The 19,004-nt window shown below is 46.5% G+C and overlaps 1 protein-coding gene across 2 annotated transcripts in view; it reads right to left on the bottom strand.

The window, feature by feature from the left end:
- PNPLA7 (patatin like domain 7, lysophospholipase) overlaps positions 1 to 19,004 on the bottom strand; it is a 400,735-nt gene that overhangs the window by 132,710 nt on the left and 249,021 nt on the right. For both annotated transcript variants that reach the window (XM_074973884.1, XM_074973883.1), the window contains exon 22: positions 16,471 to 16,620. In XM_074973884.1, coding sequence (XP_074829985.1) covers positions 16,471 to 16,620 — 150 coding nt within the window. The remainder of the gene's footprint in view (positions 1 to 16,470; positions 16,621 to 19,004) is intronic.

The following is a 19,004-nucleotide window of genomic DNA, read 5'->3' as shown; positions in this document are numbered from 1 at the left end:
GCTGCTAGGTTGGGGTGGAGGAGGCAACCTTGGTCCTGAGAGAGAAGATCCAGGCGAGTTGGCAGCAGCCACGGTGGGGGACAGCCAGGCTCGTGAGAGTCCCATACCAGTGCTGCCTGGGCCATGCCGGGGCGATCAGAAGGACATGAGCTCTGTCCGTTTTGATCTTTTCCAGGACCTTGCTGATCAGCGGAATCGGGGGAAAGGCATACTAAAGCTGACCCGACCAGGACAGAAGGAAGGCGTCGGAAATCGTGCCCATGCCCAGGCCCCCCCGGAGCAGAAATGAGGACACCGGCAGTTCTGTCTGGTTGCGAACAGGTCCACTTGGGGAGTGCCCCACATTCGGAAAATTCTGTGCACCGCCTCCAGCTCAGCCGATCTGCCTGAGAGTTTCAGACGCCCGGTAAGCGATGGGCTTCCAAGTTCATATCGTAGGCTATACAGAAGTCCCACAGCCTGAGGGATTCCTGGCAGAGGACTGAGGAGCAGGCCCCGCCTTGCCTGTCGATGTAGAACATTGAGGCCATGTTGTCGGTGAGGACTCTGACTACCCTGCCTGCCAGGCATGAGCGAAAGGCCACGCAGGCCAGACGGACCGCCCTGAGCTCTCTGACATTTATATGCAGGGCTAGTTCCTGCACGGACCAAAGGCCTTGGGTCTGGAGGTTACCCACATGGGCTCCCCACCCCAAGTCCGACTCATCAGACACCAGCTCTACAGTCAAGGGCTGGCCCCTGAACGGGACCCCTTGGAGCATGTTCCTCAGGGTGGACCACCAGTGGGGGGAGGCTAGCACGAGTTCGGGCACAACGAGGACCTTGTCCAGACTGTCTCTGGACTGGGAGAACGTCGAGGCCAACCAGAGCTGAAGAGGCTGCATCCTGAGTCTGGAGTGATGAACCACGTACGTGCACGCCGATATATGGCCCAGGAGCTGGAGGCACACTCTGGCAGTCGTCACAGGAAACCTCATGACCACCCTGATGAGCTCCCTCAAGGTGTCAATCCTGTCCAGTGGGAGAGAGGCTCCGGCCAATGTCGCGTCGAGAATCATGCCAACAATCTCTATTCGCTTCACCAGTACCAGTGTGGATTTGGTGCTGTTTACCAGCAGCCCCAGGGCGGTGCACATGGACAGGAGGAGCGCTACGTGGTCCTGTACCTGTGATCGGGAGCTGCCTTTGACCAGCCAGTCATCGAGGTAGGGAAAAATCTAGACCCCCCGATACCTGAGGTAAGCCGCTACCACAGACATACACTCTGTGAAGACTCTGGGTGCCATCGAGAGGCCAAATGGGAGGACAGTGAACTGATAGTTTTCCTGTCCTACCATGAAGCGGAGGAAACGCCTGTGGCCCTCGAATATGTGAATGTGGAAGTACGTGTCCTGGAGATCGAAGGCGGTGTACCAGTCTCCGGGATCCAGGAAGGGGATGATGGAGGCCAGAGAGACCATGCGAAACTTGAGCTTTACCATGTACTGGTTCAGGCCTCACAGGTCCAGGATGGGCCTGAGCCCCCCTTTGGCCTTTGGGATAAGGAAATAGCAGAAGTAGTACCGCTTATATCTGAACTCCAGTGGCACCACCTCCACTGCCCCTAAGAGAAGGAGCCGCCTCACCTCTTGCTCCAGTAAGTTTGCATGAGAGGAGTCCCTGAAGAGGGACGGGGAGGGAGGGTGGGTGCATGGGGTAGAGAGAAACTGGAGGGTATAGCCCTGGGAGATGGTGTTGAGGACCCATCGGTCTGAGGTCAGCAGCAACCACTCCGGAAGAAAAGTACATAGATGGTTAGAAAAGGGTAGGTCGGGTGGATCCCTGGCACAAACTAGTAAGTCATCCCCGGGTGTCCCATCAAAACTGATGCTTACCCGCCTGCTTGCCCTTTAAGGGCCCAGGCTGGGGCCCAGGCTGAGACTGCCGCTGTGGGCGCTTCTTATAGTCCCTTGATTTTTTGTAAGGGGGCTTGTATCTGGAGTGGGTGGCCTGACTGCGTGGCCTGCTGCGCTTTGAATTTAGTCCTGGCTGGGGAAGGGACATAGAGACCAAGAGTCTTTAATGTTGTGTGGAAGTCCTTGAGACCGTGTAACTTCATGTCTGTTTGTTCTGCAAACAGGGCCTTGCCGTTGAATGAGAGGTCCTGCAAGGAGCTCTGTGCCTCGCTGGACAACCCAGATAACAGGAGTCACGACGCCCTTCTCATAGACACCGCAGAGGCCATAGTTCTTGCAGCCGTATCCATGGCTTTGGAGGCCGCCTGAAGGGTTGCTCTAGTGGCAGTTGTGCCCTCCTCTACCACAGCCTTAAACTCCTTCCTATCACGCTCCTGGAGGGAGTCTGCAAACTTTGGCACTGAGCCCCACAAATTAAAGTCATATCTGCCCAGCAGGGCTTGGTGGTTCGCCACCCTCAGTTGGAAGCTTGAGGAAGAATAAATGTTTCTACCAAACAAGTCTAGTCTCCTTGAGTCCTTATTCTTAGGGGTAGGAGCAGGTTGGCCCTGATGCTCCTTATGGTTGACTGCCTCAACCACTAGGGAGTTGGGGGCGGGGTAGGTATATAGATATTCATTCCCCTTGGCAGGCATGAAATACTTTTGTTCTGCCCTCTTAGAGATGGGGGCAAAGAAGCCGGGGTTTGCCACAGGGCATTTGAGATCTTTGCCACCCCTTTGCGGAGAGGGAGAGCCACCCTGGCCAGCGCTGTAGCCGAGAGGACATCAAAGAGAGGGTCCGAGGGATCCTCCACCTCCTCAGCTTGTAGGTTGAGGCTTGAGGCCACCCTTTTCAAAAGTTCTTGGTGGGCTTTCATGTCCTCCTGAGGGACAGGAGGAGGAGGTGCTGTGATCGCCTCACTGGGTGAAGATGGGGGTGTGGTACTCTGTGTCCCCACCGGTGCCGCAGATCCCAACACTTGGTCCCCTTCTGAGCGCGGAACTGGGGAAGAGTGCTCCACTGACCCCTTCCTGGGGGGTTGAGAGAGAAAGGCCGACGGACTTTCTGAGGCTTTGGCCACTGAGCGAGCCACCACCGGGAGCTGCATTGGGGCCAACGTCGGGGCCCAGGGCGCTGCTCAGGGAGCCTGGTGCTGCTGCCCCTGCTGTGGCACCGTCGGAGCAGGCTTCCCCACGTGACTCACTGACTGCTGACTCCGAAGGGAGGCCGGGCTGGCATACGATCAACTGCTATCCCAGGAGGGGGACGAGTGATGGCGTCGCGAGCGATGCTGAGCTTGAGACTATGATCCTGGCGTGGAGGAGAGGGAGTACTATCTGTAACGGCTGCTCAGCAAACGGCTCCTATGGGCAGATCTGTGATGGCGGGGTGCTGGAGATCAATACCGGGGCTGGAGGGAGCGGTGCCGTGTCAGGGACCTCGATCAGGATTAAGAGTGTGAGCGGCGTCGACGTCAGTACCGCGAGGGGCTACAATAGCTTCTCGGAGTCAGTGACCTCCAGTGCCTTCTGTCCTGGTCGAGCACGCTCTGATCCTGAGGTCCGTGCTCCCTCGAGGCGGCGCGGTGCCTGGATCCCCTACTGCTCAGCACCCAGCCAGACTACTTGGTGGGGGTTGACGGGGACCAGTGTGGACAACAGTGTCGGGAACCTTCCCTCGACCGTGAGCGGTACCATCCAGGCGGCGACTGTGGCAGTCCGAGCGACAGCTTGCCTCTGGACTGAGGCGCTGCTGGTGTCGGTGAAACCGGTACCAGGAGAGACATTATGTCTCGAACTGCTTGTTGGGCCTCCGGCGTGGAGAGCACCCATATGTGGCCACTGGCGTCAGGGGAGGTCGGCTCGGAGTGGGCTGGGATACTCTGCTCGACTTGAGTTGGAGGCCGCGAGGTTGATGGGGATTGAGAGCTGCCCAACGTGGGTCTAGTCTCACCCTCAGCCTTGCCCCGGTCTCTTGACGGAGAAGACCTCTTCTTCATCTTTTTAGAGTGTCCCGTGGACGGGGAGTGGTGCCGGCTTGTGCTCGGTGCTAACTCGGAGCAATGCAGCGGTGTCAGGGTCAGGGCCTACTCCATCAATATGGCTCTGAGCCATATGTCCAACTCCTTCTTGGTCCGAGGCTTAAAAGATGTACAAATTTTGCAGCAGTCCCTGAGGTGGGTTTCCCCGAGACAGCGTAAACAGTCAGTGTGCGGATCACTTACAGGCATAGGCCATTTACAAATGTTGCATGAATTAAAGCCTGGGGCATGGGGCATGCCCCGACCCGGGCGCACTTATCTATTCTAACTATACTACTTTTTTAAACTACAGGTAATAACTAACTATGAACTAAACAAAGTCCAAACAGGGAAAGCTACAGCAGAGAGCTGGAACACAGTAGTTCCAAAGCACCTTCACTGGTGACAAGAAGGAACTGAGGGTGGGGGGAGTGCGCAGTGCCCCTTATACAGCCCCATAGCAGCGCCACTCCAGGGTTCGCTCCCCTACGGGTACTGCTAGGGGAATAACTTCCAGGCCGGTACACGTGGCGAGGACGCACACCTATTATGGAATGCACATGAGCAATTGCTCTAAGAAATCATACTTCACCAATCTATTAGAATTCTTTGAGGGTATCAACAAGCGTGAGGACAAGGGTAATCCGGTGGATATAGTGTACTTGGACTTTCAGAAAGCCTTTGACAAGGACACACAGCTAAGACTCTAAGCATAGGAAGCAGTCATGGGATAAGAGGAAGGTCCTCTCATGAATCAATAACTAGTTAAAAGATACGAAACAAAGGGTAGGAATAAGTGGTCAGTTTTCACAATAGAAAGAGGTAAACAGCTGGGTCCACTAAGGACCTGTCCTGGGATCTGTGCTGTTCAACATATTCATAAATGATCTGGAAATTGGGATAAACAGTGAGGTGGCAAAGTTGCCCGGTCTCAAAAACAGATATGTCAGAATTGGAAAAGATACAGAGAAAGGCAACAAAAATGACTGGGGAATGGAACAGCTTCCATACGAGGAGAGATTAAAAAGACTGGGACTGTTCATCTTGGAAAAGAGACGACTGAGGGGGGAGACGATGGAGGTCTATAAAATCATGAACGGTCTGGAGAAAGTGAATAAGGAAGTGTTATTTACCCCTTCACATAACACAATAAGCATGGACCACCCAATTAAATTAATATGGATTTTAATTAAAGCATGTCTAAAACCAACTCATGGTTCAGAAACAGTAAGTCCTCTCACTGGGGACTAAAATAATCCCCCTAATTAGCTTTATCAACCTCCGTCAGAACACGATACACTGAACAAAGTGGCTTTTATTTTATACAAACATGTTGGATAGTATACTCTCTCTTTAAATATCACCAGCCACAAAGATAGCATAAACTGTCAATCTCTCTTCCTATGACTAACTGACCATGGAATTTTCATTTGTTCTCCTTTAATGCATTTTCTCCACTAATGAAACTGAAATATATTATAATTAAAAAATTTTAGGACTCTCATGATTTTGCTACCTGAGAAACTATCACTTATCCAGCGACAAGCCTTTTCACCAAGGAAAATGACATTTAGATTGAAAATTTGAGGTGGAAGAGGGGAAACAGGCAGAACTATTCCATGCAAGCGGATTTCAGAGTAGCAGCCGTGCTAGTCTGTATTCGCAAAAAGAAAAGGAATACTCGTGGCACCTTAGAGACTAACCAATTTATTTGAGCATAAGCTTTCGTGAGCTACAGCTCACTTCATTGGATGCATTCAGTGGAAAATACAGCGAGGAGATTTATATACACACAGAACATGAAAAAAATGGGTGTTATCATACACACTGTAAGGAGAGTGATCACTTAAGATGAGCTATTACCAGCAGGAGAGTGGGGGGGCAGAGAAAGAAAACCTTTTGTAGTGATAATCAAGGTGGGCCATTTCCAGCAGTTAACAAGAACGTCTGAGGAACAGTGTGTGTGTGTGTGTGGGGGGGGTGAATAAACATGGGGAAACAGTTTTACTTTGTGTAATGACCCTTCCACTCCCAGTCTCTATTCAAGTCTCAGTTAATTGTATCCAGTTTGCAAATTAATTCCAATTCAGCAGTCTCTCATTGGAGTCTGTTTTTGAAGTCATTTTGTTGTAATATTGCGACTTTTAGGTCAGAAATCGAGTGACCAGAGAGATTGAAGTGTTCTCTGACTGGTTTATGAATGTTATAATTCTTGACATCTGATTTGTGTCCATTTATTCTTTTACGTAGAGACTGTCCAGTCTGACCAATGTACATGGCAGAGGGGCATTGCTGGCACATGATGGCATATATTACATTGGTAGATGAGCTGGTGAATGAGCCTCTGATAGTGTGGCTGATGTGATTAGGCCCTATGATGGTGTCCCCTGAATAGATATGTGGACACAGTTGGCAACGGGCTTTGTTTCAAGGATAGGTTCCTGGGTTAGTGGTTCTGTTGTTGGTGTGTGGTTGCTGGTGAGTATTTGCTTCAGGTTGGGGAGCTGTCTGTAGGCAAGGACTGGCCTGTCTCCCAAGATTTGTGAGAGTGATGGGTCGTCCTTCAGGATAGGTTGTAGATCCTTGATGATGCGTTGGAGAGGTTTTAGTTGGGGGCTGAAGGTGATGGCTAGTGGCGTTCTGTTATTATCTTTGTTGGGCCTGTCCTGTAGTAGGTAACTTCTGGGTACACTTCTGGCTCTGTCAATTTGTTTCTTCACTTCAGCAGGTGGGTATTGTAGTTGTAAGAATGCTTGATAGAGATCTTGTAGGTGTTTGTCTCTGTCTGAGGGGTTGGAGCAAATGCGGTTGTATCGTAGAGTTTGGCTGTAAACGATGGATTGTGTGGTGTGGTCTGGGTGAAAGCTGGAGGCATGTAGGTAGGAATAGCGGTCAGTAGGTTTCCGGTATAGGGTGGTGTTTATGTGACCATCGCTTATTAGCACTGTAGTGTCCAGGAAGTGGATCTCTTGTGTGGACTGGACCAGGCTGAGGTTGATGGTGGGATGGAAATTGTTAAAATCACGGTGGAATTCCTCAAGGGCTTCTTTTCCATGGGTCCAGATGATGAAGATATCATCAGTGTAGCGCAAGTAGAGTAGGGGCATTAGGGGACGAGAGCTGAGGAAGCGTTGTTCTAAGTCAGCCATAAAAATAAGCTTATTATGTTGATCATGACTATCCTAGTCTGTTACCTTGTGCTCCCTTCATTTAAACTCTCTGGGACAGAGACTGTCTTTTTGTTGTATGTATATACAGCAACTAGTACAATGGTTATAATAATCCCTTATTAGGGTTCTAGGCACTACTACAATGTAAGTATTAAATAAATAATTATTATAGAACTAAAGCAGTTTTATAACTGATCTGCAGAATGTGATCAGTTAAAAACATTAGGACTACTCTGCACTGTCCCGCCTGACACCCCTCCGACAGAATGCCTCCATCTCAGGCAAAGAGAATGAGAAGTTCTGCTCCGCTTCATTCATAGTTGCATAGAACCCTGGGGCTGGCACCCAGTGACTTAATCAATGCATCATTCATAATGCGACACCTAGAGTACTTTGTTCCTCTGTAAAAGTAGTGAAACCACTGAGGTGGCTTCCAAGTTATAATTTGCAATCAGCTATTCTTTTAAAAAGAGATTTTTTTTTCTGACCAGACAAGTGATACTGATGAACAGCATCAAATCTGTACAAAGGAACCATATGTCACAGATACCAAATGAGCCTGTTCTCACCTGTGTGGGGATTTCCCTACCCTTTCAATGTAATGCTATGTAACAATTCACTTTCAGCAGCCTAATTCGACAGCCCAACAGTTACTTAACTTCTTTCAGAATTTGCTTACATCTCCAATCTGCTCCCATTTTAACAACAGAGCTTCAGGCTATTGGGAGTAGCTGCTGTTTACTTAATCAAAACTAGGAAGGTAAGAGAGAGAATAAGAAAAAGCAGTTTAGACAAATGTGCAATGGTAATTATTCCAAAGAATTTCAAGCATGCTGGAATGAATCAGCACAATTATTGTAAAAATAGAAAAGTATAATTTAAAAAGGACGCTGTCAAGCTATCAATCTTACCTAAAAAAAATCCTTTCGTGTTCTGTGTTCTTAATAAAATTTTTTCTATTTATGCAGGATGTTTCTTTGGCCTTTTTTGGCTTGGGAAATAATTCTTTGCATTCCTAACGTGCCCTTCATCAGAGGCTTTCCACCAGATACACAGGAAAAGAAAACTGGCTCACAGCTGGCTGAGTTCTACTACTACTGTTTCATGAGAAGTCAGAAAGTTTCTGCTTACTCCCTTAGAGGTAAATCCTTTTATGTAAAGTAAAGTTAACCAAGCAAATTGTTCCTGCTAATGAGCACTCCCTAACTGGCTCACATGAATCTTTTCTTTCTGGCGTTCTAACTTCATTTCTGCTTCACATTTAAGTTTCATAATAAATATTGTGACAAAGTTCCTCCTCTGCCTTGGTGGGTCCTGCGCTTATTGGCGGATTTGCTCGCCTCAGAGATTCACGGCAGCCCTCAGTTTGGCCACTTTTGCTAGTGGCTTAAACCTGCCGTTCACTCAGCTAACCTCATCACTGGCCAGCATGGGAAAAAGAAAGGAGAACAATCCCCACAGTCTCTGCTGGTCCACCTAGTGGGTCGGGGAACAGGCCAGGGACCTTCCCCTCTGGTGGGACCCACAGTCTAGGTCAACTCCTCCTATATCCAATCAGGGGAACCCGGGCCCACCCTCTACTCCGGGTTCCAACCCAGGGCCCTGTGGATCACAGCTGTTCACAGTGTTTTGTGTAACACCTGTGTGACAGCTACAACTCCCTGGGCTACTTCCCCATGGCCTCCTCCCAACACCTTCTGTATGCTCACCACAGGACCTTCCTCCTGATGCCAGATCGCGTTTGTACTCCTCAGTCCTCCAGCAGCATGCCCTCTCACTCTCAGCTCCTTGCACGCTCCGCACTGACTGAAGTGAGGTCCTTTTTAAACCAGGTGCCCTGATTAGCCTGCCTGTCTTAATTGATTCTAGCAGCTTCTTAATTGGCTCCAGGTGTCCTAATTAGCCTGTCTGCCTTAACTGGTTCCAGCAAGTTCCTGATTGTTCTGGAACTGCCCCTGTTACGTTACCCAGGAAAAGGGACCTGTTTAACCTGGGACTAATATATCTGCCTTCTATCACTCTCCTGTAGCCATCTGGCCTGACCCTGTCACAATATTTATACTTTGAAATTCACATCCATAGTAAATGGAAAGTTTTCTGGTTGAGACTTTCAGAATGTGTGTGTGTGTATGTATGTATAAAATACTTTTTTCATACCAAGTGCCACTATTTTAAGGTCACATCTTTAGGGATCTATCAGGCCTAGAAACAAGTGCTAGTCACCCCTTTGGAAAGCTGGGAACGTACCCTTTCTCATGGGATAAAAGAAGGGCAGGTGTGGAGTTCAGAGGTGCATGATAAATGCAATATTTTCATCACCACCACACTCAGGGAGAGGATGGCTCTAGCCCCAGTTTGCCACTAACTCCCTGCGTGACCTTGGCCAAGTCGCTGCCCCTATCTTTGCTAGGGTTCCCCCACAGCTAAGGAGAGTATCAAAGCAGATAGTTATTGTTGGGCTGAATCCCCAAATTTTCTTAAATAAACCAGTGAAGTGAAATTTAGATAAAATGGGAGGATTTACTATAAACTCCATTTTTTTTAAAATGGGGGAGAGGAGGGATGCAAATCACTCTGAATTACTAATTTTGTCACTGGAGTACACTATCAATAATCTGAGACGCCACAAAGCATAGTTTCTGCTCTGTGCCCACTAAGGAATAGACAAATGATTTACAATTACATTTTATAAAAGAGGAAAAAATGCTTCCAGAGAATTTGAGATGATACTTCTCTCCTGTTTATAATCCTAATTAAAATGGATGGATTAAAATCCCTTCAAAAATAGAATGTGTGAGAGAGGTGAATTATATATTGTACACTTGTGGTTTTTTTATATATACAGAATAACATGGGCAGAAGATTAACCATAGATTCAGAGTATTTCAGGGTTGGATAAACAATAACAAGACCTGATGAATGAATAATTTCAATTTCAGTATGCTAAAAATCTGGTCTATTGGCTGTGTTCTGGATTATGCGGTGTCTGTGTTTATGGCACTTTACCCTCCCACTGTGGCTGTCTGCTCCATTCTTCAGCTGATGAGGTTGTTCTCGTACAGTATTGTCTGCTCACAAGAAGCAAGTGAAAAGGACAATAGGGAAGTCAGATGGTAACAAAGGAAAACTTGCCCCCCTTTGTTATGGTAGGGTCTCAACATGAGCAGCCATTTTGTTTCAAAAATAGACAGTGTGGCCTTTTTTTTTTTTTTTTTTTTTTTTAAACATACTGAAGTTATCTGCCGGGCACTTAGGATCCAGCTGTAGTTTTCTGCCGTAAATCATAACGATATCATATTATGGAGAGGACAATAGCAGTTTAGGTTGCAATCTAGCTTCCATTCTGTCTTATCTCCATTCTCTCCCTAACTTTTCCCAGGACAGGGATTGTCCTGAAAAGATTATGATTAACGGGGAGGACAACAATTCCTGCCTTATGATTCCCAACAGGAGAGGACGAACACTTCAAATTACAAGAGTTTTTAAAAAAAGAAAAGGAGGACTTGTGGCACCTTAGAGACTAACCAATTTATTTGAGCATAAGCTTTCGTGAGCTACAGCTAAGTGATTCACAGTTACTATTTTTAACCAAGTATCCCAGGATTCTTTAGCCACTTCTCACACAGGAGTAAACCCTTTACAATGTTAACAAATTCACACATGCTCACACATCTGCACACTGGACTGCACAAAGTGTTATACTTGAAGAGGTGAAAAAGCCTAATGAACTGCCCAGTTTAACAGGTCCCCACTTATCGTTTCTTGCACACAGAAGTTGGAGATTCTAAGCTGGTTGATTACTAGGACATTTACCTTTTCAAGCACAAAAGTGTCTGCAGTTCCATAAGGTGGGGGCTTCCTCCCAGCACCCTGCAAAGCGTGTCCTGGACTCCTTGGCAGCTCCCCGTGGAGCTCTCAAGCTCCTGCTCCTCACCTCTGCAGCAGAAGGGCATCCCAGGAACTCCACACAAAATGGAAGTCTCTGCTGCTTCTCTGCAATTGAGCTCAGAACCCGCCCCTTTCCTTGCTCTGTTCTGGAGCCCAGCAGATGGGCAGTGGGACTCCACCCTCCAGCAGAGTTTCAGGTGCACAAAGCCTTCCAAGTACGAACAGCAGCCCCAGCCCCACACCGCCTTCAGTGTCTTTTCTGTGTTAAAGAGCCAAGAGCCCTTCTCCTTTGTCCATCTTAGGACATGTATTTATATATATTTACAAGAAGGGTAGCTCTGGAGATCCGTACATGAAATGAAGTACAAAGCACAGAATGAACTATGCATCCTGCCTCTGAAACTGCAGTTACCAGCATAGCATCATAAAAATTCTAGAATTTAGTGGGAACTGGAGTGTTAGCACTCCCAGCACCGGCTGTCTATCAGGCCATATATTCTGGACCAGCAAACAAGTTTTAAATGAAAAAAGTCTACTGTATTAACTCACAGCAGCATTCAGAAAGGTATTTTCTATCAGTTAACATAATCATTTATGTCCATCACTGAATGTACATAAATTATTTCACATCATGCCAGTTAAGGACCTCCAGCTCCATTTTGAGATTTCACTAAGATTCAGAGCTAACTATGCTGGCTATTTCATAGAATTACTTCAGAAATCCAGTATAGTTGTAGCCATATTGGTCCCAAGATATTAGAGAGACAAAGTGGGTGAGGTCATATATTTTATTGGACCAACTTCTGTTGGTGAGAAAGACAAGCTTTTAAGCCACACAGAGCTTAACAACAACTATGGGTGAAATCAGACAATGCTCTGGAATGAACTCACACAGGAAAAGACAAAAACATCCTATCACCTGTGGGTCAATACTTTTGATAAAGCAATCATTCTATAGCTGACCGATCAGTCCTCATCCTCAAAGGAAACCAGCACAACATTTTCGAAAGACGAGCCTCGGATCTTAAATTCATTACTTTGCTAAATGCTGAAAATCATGGACTGAACAGGGACACTGGATTTATCATAGAATATCAGGATTGGAAGGGACCTCAGGAGGTCATCTAGTCCAACCCCCTGCTCAAAGCAGGACCGATCCCCAATTAAATCATCCCAGCCAGGGCTTTGTCAAGCCTGACCTTAAAAACCTTTAAGGAAGGAGATTCCACCACCTCCCTAGGTAACCCATTCCAGTGTTTCACCACCCGACTAGTGAAAAAGTTTTTCCTAATATCCAACCTAAATCTCCCCCACTGCAACTTGAGACCATTACTCCTTGTTCTGTCATCTGCTACCACTGAGAACAATCTAGAGCCATCCTCTTTGGAACCCCCTTTCACGTAGTTGAAAGCAGCTATCAAATCCCCCCTCATTCTTCTCTTCCATAGACTAAACATCCCAAGTTCCCTCAGCCTCTCCTCACAAGTCATGTGTTCCAGTCCCCTAATCATTTTTGTTGCCCTCCGCTGGATGCTTTCCAATTTTTCCCACATCCTTCTTGTAGTGTGGGGCCCAAAACTGGACACAGTACTCCAGATGAGGCCTCACCAATGTCAAATAGAGGGGAACGATCACGTCCCTCGATCTGCTCTCTATGCCCCTACTTATACATCCCAAAATGCCATTGGCCTTCTTGGCAACAAGGCCACACTGTTGACTCATATCCAGCTTCTCGTCCACTGTAACCCCTAGGTCCTTTTCTGCAGAACTGCTGCCAAGCCATTCGGTCCCTAGTCTGTAGCGGTGCATTGGATTCTTCCGTCCTAAGTGCAGGACTCTGCACTTGTCCTTCTTGAACCTCATCACATTTCTTTTGGCCCAATCCTCTAATTTGTCTAGGTCCCTCTGTATCCTATCCCTACCCTCCAGCATATCTACCTCTTCTCCCAGTTTAGTGTCATCTGCAAATTTGCTGAGGGTGCAATCCACACCATCCTCCAGATCATTTATGAAAATATTGAACAAAACCGGCCCCAGGACCGACCCTTGGGGCACTCTACTTGATACCGGCTGCCAACTAGACATGGAGCCATTGATCACTACCCGTTGAGCCCGACAATCTAGCCAGCTTTGTATTCACCTTATAGTCCATTCATCCAGCCCATACTTCTTTAACTTGCTGACAAGAATACGTGTCAAAAGCTTTGCTAAAGTCAAGGAACAACACGTCCACTGCTTTCCCTTCATCCACAGAACCAGTTATCTCGTCATAGAAGGCAATTAGATTAGTCAGGCATGACTTGCCCTTGCTGAATCCATGCTGACTGTTCCTGATCACTTTCCTCTCCTCTAAGTGCTTCAGAATTGATTCCTTGAGGACCTGCTCCATGATTTTTCCAGGGACTGAGGTGAGGCTGACTGGCCTGTAGTTCCCAGGATCCTCCTCCTTCCCTTTTTTAAAGATGGGCACTACAGTAGCCTTTTTCCAGTCTTCCGGGACTTCCCCCGATCACCATGAGTTTTCAAAGATAATGGCCAATGGGCCTGCAATCACATCCGCCAACTCCTTTAGCACTCTCGGACGCAGCGCATCCGGCCCCATGGACTTGTGCTCGTCCAGCTTTTCTAAATAGTCCCAAACCACTTCTTTCTCCACAGAGGGCTGGTCACCTCCTCCCCATGCTGTGCTGCCCTGTGCAGTAGTCTGGGAGCTGACCTTGTTCATGAAGACAGAGGCAAAAAAAGCATTGAGTACATTAGCTTTTCCCACATCCTCTGTCACTAGGTTGCCTCCCTCATTCAGTAAGGGGCCCACACTTCCCTTGACTTTCTTCTTGTTGCTAACATACCTGAAGAAACCCTTCTTGTTACTCTTAACATCTCTTGCTAGCTGTAACTCCAGGTGTGATTTGGCCTTCCTGATTTCACTCCTGCATGCCCGAGCAATATTTTTATACTCATCCCTGGTCATTTGTCCAATCTTCCACTTCTTGTAAGCTTCTTTTTTGTATTTAAGATCAGCAAGGATTTCACTGTTAAGCCAAGCTGGTCGCCTGCCATATTTACTATTCTTTCTACACATCGGGATGGTTTGTCCCTGTAACCTCAACAGGGATTCTTTGAAATACAGCCAGCTCTCCTGGATTCCTTTCCCCGTCATGTTATTCTCCCAGAAGATCTTGCCCATCAATTCCCTGAGGGAGTCAAAGTCTGCTTTTCTGAAGTCCAGGGTCCGTATGGCTTATTATGGCTTATTACAACAATCTGTAAACCACTAACACCCCCTTTTGTCCTATGACTTCAGAGGTGTTTGTAAATGGGCCAATCTACCTTGAATGGTTCCTTACAATATGTGCTAACTACTTATGCTAAACAATCTGTTCCTCTTGGATTTTGCTGAGATGCTGGGAGTACCTTTCCCAAACCTGAAGAAGAGCTCTGTGGGCTAGTCTACACTAGAGGCACTACATCAGTGCAGCTGCATTGCTGTAGCGCGTCCAGTGAAGATGTTCTATGCCGATGGGCGAGAACTCTTCCATCAGAATAATAAATCCACCTCCACAACAGTGGTAGATATTCAACAGAAGAAGCTCTCCCGCCGATATAACACTGTCCACAACGGCACTTAGGTCGGTGTAACGAACGTTGCTCGCAGGTGGCTTATTCAGACCCCTGAGCGATGCAAGTTTTACCAAAGTAGGATAGATCTGGCCAGTGTGGCTCGAAAGCTTGTCTCTCTCACCAACAGAAGTTGGTCCAATAAAATATATTACTTCACCCACCTTGTGTTTCAGAAATCCAGACATTCTCATGACCAGCTAGTACTTTGGATTCAAAAACACCTGAAGTGTGAAACGGGATAGCTGGTCTTGATGAACCATTTGCTGTTCAACTAAATTGGATGTGTTTTTTAAGGGAGACAGCCAGGTAACCATGTCATTCCATTTGGCAATTATGTAGGGTGGCGTATTAGCTCATGACAGGATTATTATTACTGAAGGCACAAAACAGGATGTTTTCCCTGAAGTTTCAAGTTCTCCATACCTAAGTCCTCTCTGTGCATATGCATCGTGATGACCACTTCTTACACTAAATAAATTAGATCAAAGGGACACTGTTGAAGGTATTATGTCTAAAGAACTAACTACAATAGGGGTCCTTCTCTCTAAGACATGGCCTGCAGGGTTCTTTCTGGGTATCTGTTTCAAACTGAACATTCATGCCACAAGGGAACATAAAACTAGAAATTTTTCCAGTGTTTCTTACAAAATGCCAGTAAAATAGGTGCACACATGCCCTCTCGCTCACAGAGCATGTCTGATACCCACTGAAATCCTCCAATGATGCCAACAGGCATTGTGTCAGACCCCTAGTGCATGGTGGTTATGGTTAATGCACCATGTAGATGAGTGTACACGTGTACCTTCTTGTTTACGGGAATCTCACAAGCAACAGGTTGATATGTGTTTTTCCTGAAAGAAAAACTGGTGTCGATGGAAGAGATCTGAAAATAAGTCTTAAAATGTTACAGGGCAACAACTCCATAGGCATGACAGTAATGTCCCTTGAGCAGCAAAGCACTCGTCTTTCACATAAGTTGCTCTATCTCCACTGTCTATCCCCTTCTCTTTCCTTTGAATAAAATGACATGGGGTCAGCAGCTCTAACATGTACAATCATGGGCCCAGTAAAAAGGAGGACGGAGTAAGCAGGGAATGGCACATAACCCTTATGTTTTCCGCACATTACATTTTACTCTATGGAAATAACCTGTAGATCGGCATGAGTTGCAGGAAAGCTCCCAGTAACTCCCAAAACACTCAACAGCAGGTTGGTAACTGCGGTGCCAATTGGCTCCAATGGGGAGACATGCGACCAACATGCCCATTTTTCTCGTTAAATTTCTCCAGACAAATGAAAACGAACCCATCCAGCAGTGAGAAGGCACAAGCCCACCATACACAGGACTAGGAACCAGGGTGAAGAAAACAAATGAGGCTCAAGGGCACTTCCACAACTTTTGAGAACTCTAAACAAGAATTTGGTGTTACATATTCACATCACTGTGCATTTCGAAGGACAATCTTGTTTGGAACAGCGGCTCCTGGAACACACCCATGACTACAATAACTAATGCATATTACTGGCTGAGTTCTGATGCCTCTCAGGAATCACAGGGCTTGCACTGTACCATGGAGTTTCTCCAAATACATTAAAAGCAGGAGAGAAAGGGTTAATTAAAAGAAGCAATAATTAGTTTTTTAAATCCTGGGAAAAGACTTTCATGACAACAGACATGATTTTGTTTTACCGAATAAAATGCCTCATTCTGTGCCCCTATTGTAAAATTTCCCTTCCAAGCCAAGCAGCAGCCTGTCATACACAGTGACAGACAGCCTGACTGATGCTTTGCTAGAACGTTACGATTTGCAGTAACATACATACAAGCTCTTACCAATAGCACTGACAGCGTGTTTGAGCTCCAAAGTAAAGGCGGTAAGTGGTACCTCTTCAGACACTGGCATGATTGCTACGGTGGAGAGGTTGTTGGCAGCGTTTCCAGCATCCCACTTGCTGCCAGTGGTATGCAATCCAAGAGGATGACCTGCCAAAAAAAGTATGTAATTAGCCAACCAGAAAGCTGCATTCCCTTTTGGCACCAGGTCTCCTTTTCAATTGTCAGGCTATAGGGAAATAATTATTGAATTGTTTAATCTGTGAGATGCACAATATCCTCTATTTATGCCAAGGGAAATATTACAGACTATTCCATTCTAGACAGGGTGCAGGCAGACTCTTATTTTCAGTTGCAGAAGGGGCAGGCTTTGGGTAAAATTCAGGCAATGTCAGAATTCAGATTCTGAGACTACGAGAAGTGGGATGCATTTTCACCTAATCCAGGCTCCCCTGAGAGACCAAAGATGCTTCTCACCCTATCAGAGCTCAGCCCTGGCATAATGAATTTAGACGGCAGGCATCCTCTTGGCCTGGGAAAGAACTCATTTAGTTAACAAAAAGTAACAACCTATTTTCATGGGTCAAAGGATTCTAAGAATCAACACACACTTTGTATAGTCTTCCCAATCAGGGAAATAAGCAAATATCCAGGAGGTCATTTCAGATATGGTCCATATTAGGGTTTGAAATCTCCACTGTCCTTTCTTTTTGCATTTGTGGTGGGGAATTCCAGACCACTGAGGGAAAGTGATAAGGAAGGGACCATTTCCACAATAGGAAAGTGCTCTCACACTTTTCACACTAATAACTGCAGGTTCCTATTAAGCAGCTTTCTTGATTTCTGCATTAATGTGAGTGAACAAGCACATCTTACCAGAACCCTGCAGTACTTTATTTTCTGATATTAAACGTGAAGATTCCTATTTTACACAGGGTGGCGTTAGACTCGCTGGGTCCCAGGACAGAAACTAAGGAGTGGGACCCCATCCTGCCTTCCTTACCTGCTTGCACATTGGATTTCTGCAATGTTTTGGTTTTATGAATATTGTGACAGTCATATTACTACTACTCCTGGGGGAATTCTGCGACAAAAAAATTAAAAATTCTGCACCTGATATTTTAAAATTCTGCAAAATTCTGCATATTTTATTTGTCAAAATAACACCACATAATCACACCCGTTTCAATTATTTTGGTAATTTATTTCAAAATACCTGTCAGCAAATATGTCTGTAACAATATAGACACACACACAAATTCCCCCAGGAGCAGAGAGTTAAAGGAACTCCTATGACAACCCAGTACCTGTTTCTCTGCTCCCTCCCCCAACCTCCAGAGCCCAGCCGTGGGGCGCCCCCCCCCCCAACCCAGATACCCACACCACCACCAAGATCCCAGCTGAGGGGTGCCCCCCCAGCCCAGATACCCGCACCCCCGCTCCCCAAGATTCCAGCTGCGGGGCGCCCCCACAGGCCAGACACCTGCACTCCTACCCTCCAGAGCCCAGGTATCCAGAGGGAGCAACAGCCTGATGCTGGGTCCTGGGGTTGCATGGAGTTTCCTGCATGCCACTTCCTTACTTCAGGGTGTGCTGAGAACTGCAGTGGCGCAGAATTCCCCCAGGAGCATACTACTATGATTATTGCTACTACTGTCATAATAATCATAATAATACAGTATAAAAAGCACTTTTATGCAAGAAAATAACCAAATCAGAACACATTGACAAACTCATCTAAATCACTTAGAAGTGGACCCTCCTTGCCTTTGAGGAGGCAAATTCTTCAATTATTTTAGAGATGTCCAACTTGCAACAAATTTCGTGTTCAACTGAAGTTTCAGACAGACCATTCAGACGATCTTGTGAATAGTTCTTCAGTAACTTTAAACGCGAGAAGCTTCTCTCTCCTGAGGCCATGGTTATGGGTACAGACAAAAGGAGACACAATGCAATGCTTAGGTTTGGGTACAGATCCAACAACTTTTCAGCGTAGATCTTGTTTAACATCTCCAGAGGCAAATTAGACACCCCAGCTGACAAAGCATTTACAGCTGGGAATCTCTGGAGATTCAAGTCATCAGCATCAATGTCACCCATTTCTTGAGCCAAATGCTTGCAACTTTGCGGACTGAAGGTGATGGCTAGTGGTGTCCCTACAGTGGGGCTCTGAAGGAGTTTGCTTACGTGACTGATTTGAAACAAAACATCATGCCATACAACAATGAAGATTATGAAGTGCCCTGAAGAGATCTCTCATGGAAGGCTTCTTGCCTCTGAGGCTGTCATACCATCTCTTTTCTGAACTGCATGATCAACGAGTGCTTCAAGAGCACACTGCACTTCAGTTAGGTGATATCGAAGCACCTTAAAATGGTCAATATGAGACTCCCAGTGAGCGTCTGACAAGTGTTTGACTGTAAGCTGGGTAATGTACTTTTAAGTATGGACCAGCGCTGAGTAGAAGAACTGAAAACAAGAAAAATACACTGTAACACCCCCAAAAATGTGACATACAGCACAGATATTTAGCA

Source organism: Natator depressus, chromosome 16 (assembly GCF_965152275.1).
Source record: "Natator depressus isolate rNatDep1 chromosome 16, rNatDep2.hap1, whole genome shotgun sequence".
NCBI lineage: Eukaryota > Metazoa > Chordata > Testudines > Cheloniidae > Natator > Natator depressus.
Note: the sequence above shows the minus strand (reverse complement) of the source record. Positions and strands in the feature narration are given on the sequence as shown.